Raw genomic sequence first — 6,197 nt, forward strand, 5'->3', positions numbered from 1 at the left:
GATGACTCTCAGTGCCTAAGATGCCACATCACCCTTGTACACTCACCTGTGTTCATTTCATTAGACTCATTTCTGCTTTAGCCATCAAATTTATTGATGTACTTCAGCCAATATTTTGTCAGTAGTAATAAGGAAGTAGATATAAAATCATTCATCTGCAGGGGCATCAGTCCATAAGTGAGCCTGCCCTGAAGTTATGTATTATTTATTTATGTTTCCTTCTTGCATCTATCATATTTATAATATTCAGAAATTATTAATAAAATTACATTTCATCTGTACATATTAAAATTTCTAAAACATGCTTACCATTTCATGTTATTAAATTTGCACTTTGTTCTATTTATTCAATTCTTATCAAAGAAAATTTGAGTTTCTTTACTCAAAAATTAAAATCCACTCATTTTAAAAATTTTATTAAAGAATGGGTGGTAACACTTGTTTATTCATTCATTCCTTTCAGATTATACATATAAATTGAGTACCCTAGTGACCGACTGTGTAATTGCCACCAAGAGATACAAGTGAATAAAGCAAATGCAGTCCCTATTGCATTGAAACTCTCAGTCTTACAAAGAGGACATTACAACAGTATTACTGTTTATTTCATTTCAATTATATTAAAGACTGCAAAGAGAAGTGAAGGAAAAGAATGTTCTCACACTGAAAGTTTTAGGTACAAATGATGCTGGAAAGGAAAAATAATATGATATATTCTTTCTAAATTGCCTGGAAGACATATAATATTCAGAGTCATTGGCAGTTGGAAATTTTTTTTAAGTGGCGAAGAGGAGGTATTAGTTTTAAATTGTTTACTGTGTGTCTGGTAATGAGGGCATGGGGATGGATGTGGTCACTTATAAATAGAATGGACAATGAGAAGAGGACCTAAACCTAGTCCTTCATACCCTCAGTACTAAGGGCCAGGCAGAGGAGAGTCTGCAACAGGCACTGAGGCAGGGGACAGTGCAGTGAGAAGGACATAAGGATGATCAGGGGAGAGACTACTGAAGGGAAGGAATGTGTTTCAAAGACGCAATAGGGCCTGCAGGGTAGGTGAGGGCTGAACTGTCCCAGCGAACCTGAAACATATGCCACTGGTGACCTTAGCAGGATCTGGTTTAGTAGAATTAACAGGGCAGAAACCAGACGGGAGTAGGTTGAAAAGGAAACACAAGAATGAGAATTAGGGACACTGTATAGAAAATTAAATTTTGTTTGTGAAGTGGAGCAGTGAAACAAGATGGCACATTGAGGAGATTATGGGTTAATACACCTGTGTACATTTCTCCCACATTTTCTAAGGATAATTTTCAAAGGATGGATGAATTGCCAGAAAACATTTTAAATGTATGACTTATTTCATTTAACTAATTGCTTATTTAGATACTTGAATTGACACATTGTTTTTTGGCTAAAAATTAATTTAGCATTGTTCTAATTAATCACTTTGTGTGAATTTCAACAGTAACCTATTTGCTTGCTAATTTAAGTTCTTTGCTCAATCAAGTTTTACAACCAAACTTCATTTTCTCTGCTACTTCCTTTACTTTAGTAAATTGGTAAATTACATTATTTATCATTTTATAATCTCTAATCATTGACATATACATTTTCTCTATGTTATAGCCACATTCTTTTGATGGATATGTGTTTTTCATTTCTCCTGTGTACACAGAGCTAGGCAGTCTCTTGTATATTTTGCCAAGCGCTGTTTAGGACATAGAATCAAGCCTCTCCCTAGTCACATTCATTCCTCTTTTGAATTGGTATGTATTTGGTGTCCTTTCTTGTTCATCTGTTTTTACATTAAATTCAGTATTTCATTAGCACTTCTTTTCCTTTTTTGATCTATGATATGAGAATCTAAATTGCTTTCTGTTCAAGTGCCAGGCAAGTTTCCTAAAATATTTTATTGAAATATCATTTCTTTCTTCATTAAAAAGAGGTATGTCTTTTGCATAAATCTTTAGTTAACTAACTAGCATCTAATTAATTCTGATAATATGGCAATTTTTGAGATTTTTTTTTTGCTTTATTAATATGGTTACTGAACTTTACTCATTGCTACACTATTTTACTACAGCTACTTTAAAACTCATTTAATGTTTCTGACTGAGGAAGTCAAAGTCAAATATTCCTTTCTGTTTTTAAATATTATGGCTTGTATTATTTCCTGATTAGTTTTAGAATTGTTCTAAGGTTAAGGACATTGGCTTAATGAGAATCACAAACATCTGTGGATACCCAAACGGCTAATTGAGTGCTGAAAGCTGAGTGCCGGAAGAAAGCTGAGCGCCAAAGAATCGATGCTTTTGAACTGTGATGTTGGAGAAGGTTCTTGAGAGTCCCTTGGACTGCAAGGAGATCCAACCAGTCCATACTAAAGGAAATCAGTCCTGAATATTCATTGGAAGGACTGATGCTGGAGCTGAAACTCCAATACTTTGGCCACCTGATGTGAAGAACTGACTCATTTGAAAAGACCCTAATGCTGGGAAAGATTGAAGGCAGGAGGAGAAGAGAACAACAGAGGATGAGCTGGTTGGATGGCATCACCGACTCAATGGACATGAGTTTGAGTAAGCTCTGGGAGTTGGTGATGGACAGGGAAACCTGGCGTCCATGGGGTCACAAAGAGTCAGGACATGACTGAGTGACTGAACTGAACTGAAATGGCTAGTTATAACAAAGAAGACATTCAATAAAAGTGAAAGAAAGAAACGGAATCAAAGAATCTTTCTCCCAAAACCTAAGGCTAAGAACTTTTATTAAGTAATATACAAGAAAGTTATAATATTAGCCAGAAAAAAAAGAACAGAGAGCAAGAGAGTTTAGTGATCTCATAAATTCAAATTTAAGAAATGATGGCAGAAATTCATAGTCTTAGACTTAAAAGAGTCATACATACCTCACAAATGACCCACCCATTTGGCTGGTTGGTATGCACGTATATATATATATATATACTTCTCTTTTTTAAATTTTAATTTTAAATTCTATTTAATGTGAAAAACTTCTCCCAGTTAGTTTAGTACTGTCACCTGGCCCTAAAAATCTCTGTAGTCCTATCCTGTTTAATAGTCAGATGTTATTAACTCGTAGGTTCCAAATTATTGGAGAAGCCAGAAGCTGGGTTGTTAAAGCAGAACTAGGGGTGACTGAGCTGCTGCCCGTGCTGAGCTGCCAGCCTGCTGTGCACAGGTCCTGCCCGGGCTCTGGACTTCAGCAGCTCAAGACACATGTGGTCAAACGCGGAAAGGATGAAGGAAGACAGGGTTGCAGCTAGGGTGACCATGAGCTTCTGTGGGGGATCACGGGGCACTGTCAGGGAGAGGCAGTTGGCTGCAGGTGTGAGATTAGGAACATGGACACAACTCAACCCTCCCCATATGCCATGCCCCCTTCTGCAGAGATCAAGATGCTCCTGAAATCCTGCAATACACAGAAATGCAGTAAATACAGGCAGGTGCAACACCAACACAGCCCACAAGTCTACACAAAAACAGCCCCCAATTTTGCCTGAGTTGTGAGGTGTCACACATCATATTAAAGACAAGAGGCACATCTTAAAGTTTCTCCAACAAAAAAACAAGTGCTTTGCATCTGTAATTTCTGGAAAACAGGCCTGGCTGATGTCTGGGATCCACTGGATGCTGGGCAGTTTCAGGAAAGCCCACACACTGCTGTCTTTCCTGAGATGTCTCCACAGCATCTTCAATACAGAGGGCCCAGGATGTTTGGGATGAGACCCTCTTGGAGAAATTCCACATTGGACATCATTAGTAGCTGGAACAGCTGGAGATGTGTTTGAGACAAGAGAGCAATTTAGAAGAGAATTTGCTAGAAGTGAGGATTTAAAACTGGTTGTGAAGATCTACTTTCAAGGAATGAACCTTTCCCTAAAGGAGGAAGGATACAGGCCTCCATTTTTAAGAAATTAATGCAGTGGAAATCAACAGATACTTCATCTTCATTAACAAAGTTGTAAAATTAAGGGGAAAAAAAGCAAGGAACTAAGCTTTCACAAAACAGTGGCAAAATGATTCTTACAAAGTTCAGGTTTTCATGCATTTTAGAAAAATGCATGAAGAAGAGATTTGGAGAAGCACTGAGATTGAGTTTATGGAATATAAACAAACTGTATACAGGATCAGTGGTACAACCTAAGGTGACTAGATGGTTCACTGGAGGACTTTCTCTCCAACATTTGCTTGATCTCAAAGTCATATGGTGAGAGGTGGCCTTTATGTACTAATGAGCAAACATTGTCTGTCTTGTGCATGTTGTTTATGTTTGAATCTCAATGTGATTTGGGCTACAGAAATTAAATAAACGTGGAAAATTATATTTGTAAATAAAATTAAAAAATATTATATTTTCTTACATAATACTACTACAGTTGTTCAACATATCCAAGTATTAGAGAGAAAAAATGTTGATAATATCCAGATGAATATCTAGCTGGCACTAAAACTAAAAATTACTTTCTGATATGAAAAAAATTCAATGATAAATACTTAAATATTAAAGAAATATTTTTAAGTTATTCAATGATTTGAGCAACTTTGAATGACTTTTAAGTATGTCTATACCTTGGTATTATTATAAAGTTATTTATGTAAATTTTATTTCAATATGTAATTGGATACATACCCACTTATATAAGTAAATATATGACATTAAAAGTCACTCTGAAAACTTAGTTAATAAAGTTAAAATAAAATTCATTAGCTTTCACACTTAAATTATAGCTTAAAATTTTATGTAATTCTTAATTCTACACTGAATACAAAGAGTAAGATTTACACTTTCTTTTTCTATGTACAGAGAAAAGATACCTGTAGAGTACATAAATACATACACAGTATATCTGTGTTATCAAAATTTCACAGTGCGGGGCAACTAAGAAAAAATATCTAAAAAGGCTCTGTGGGCAAAAGAAAGAAGGGCAACATGAAAAAAAAACAAAAAAGATTGAGAAGTGCTGCCCTAACACACTGGAGAGTGCAAATTGAAAAGCAAAAACAAGAGTAGAAAGAGGGAACTTTCAGAAAATGGAAACCATGGGCTCCTATTTCAGACACAGGCCTGAAGGAAGGTCTTCAGGGAACCTAGAGAGCAGGTTCACAGAGTCACCCACCTCCCCAGCATCTGCAAGGTCCCCGATGGCCCCAGCCTGGTCCTTACTCCTGGCCCTGCTGCTGCTCAGCTGCAACTCCATCTGCTCTCTGGGCTGCCACCTGCCTCCCACCCACAGCCTGGCCAACAGGAGGGTCCTGACGCTCCTGCGACAACTGAGGAGGGTCTCCCCTTCCTCCTGCCTGCAGGACAGAAATGACTTCACATTCCCCCAGGAGGCGCTGGGTGGCAGCCAGTTGCAGAGGGCTCAAGCCATCTCTGTGCTCCACGAGGTGACCCAGCACACCTTCCAGCTCTTCAGCACTGAGGGCTCGGCCGCTGCGTGGGACCAGAGCCTCCTGGACAAGCTCCGCACTGCACTGGATCAGCAGCTCACTGCCCTGCAAGCCTGTCTGAGGCAGGAGCAGGGGCTGCAAGGGGCTCCCCTGCTCAAGGGGGACTCCAGCCTGGCTCTGAGGAAATACTTCCACAGAGTCACTCTCTATCTGCAAGAGAAGGGACACAGCCCTTGTGCCTGGGAGGTTGTCAGAGCAGAAGTCATGAGAGCCTTCTCTTCCTCAACAAACTTGCAGGAGAGATTCCGGAGGAAGAACTGACACACACCTGGTTCAACACGGAAATGATCCTCACAGACCAACAAGACCACATGCCTCCTGCACGGCCACGTCAAGGGCTCTTATTTCTATTGTCACTGAGCCCTGAAATGAATCAATTTGTCAAATGTTTTCTGAAACATTAAGTAACATCATATTCTACTCTATAGACACTGGTTCCTCACAGATGCGGAAGCTGATCTATCTACATATTTAACTACCTGTACATTTATTTATTTATTTTAATATTTATTTAACTATTTATAAATATTTAAATTATTTTGTTGATATAATATTATGTAAGCATACTTATGGGAAAATGGATATTTTGTATTTAGTCAGCTTATGATTTTTCTTCCTTTATTAAATTCTTACTGTAAAAAACGTCCTTTGTTTTTTTGTTAAAACAGAAACACCAATCCTGAATGACAACTTGATTAAAAAATGCATTTTACAATTCCT

The 6,197-nt window shown here is 38.0% G+C and overlaps 1 protein-coding gene across 1 annotated transcript; it reads left to right on the forward strand.

Annotated features, from left to right (window-relative positions):
* Positions 1 to 5,168: 5,168 nt before the first annotated feature.
* On the forward strand, positions 5,169 to 5,738 carry LOC122686065 (interferon alpha-1-like). The gene has a single exon (XM_043891159.1). It carries the CDS (start codon positions 5,169 to 5,171, stop codon positions 5,736 to 5,738), a length of 570 nt encoding a protein of 189 aa, XP_043747094.1.
* Positions 5,739 to 6,197: the final 459 nt, after the last annotated feature.

This window comes from Cervus elaphus, chromosome 29 (assembly GCF_910594005.1).
Source record: "Cervus elaphus chromosome 29, mCerEla1.1, whole genome shotgun sequence".
Classification (NCBI taxonomy): Eukaryota; Metazoa; Chordata; class Mammalia; order Artiodactyla; family Cervidae; genus Cervus; species Cervus elaphus.

Bases quoted from the DNA above. Each gene is read 5' to 3' on its own strand.
- LOC122686065 (XM_043891159.1), top strand. From the start codon at position 5,169: ATGGCCCCAGCCTGGTCCTTACTCCTGGCCCTGCTGCTGCTCAGCTGC.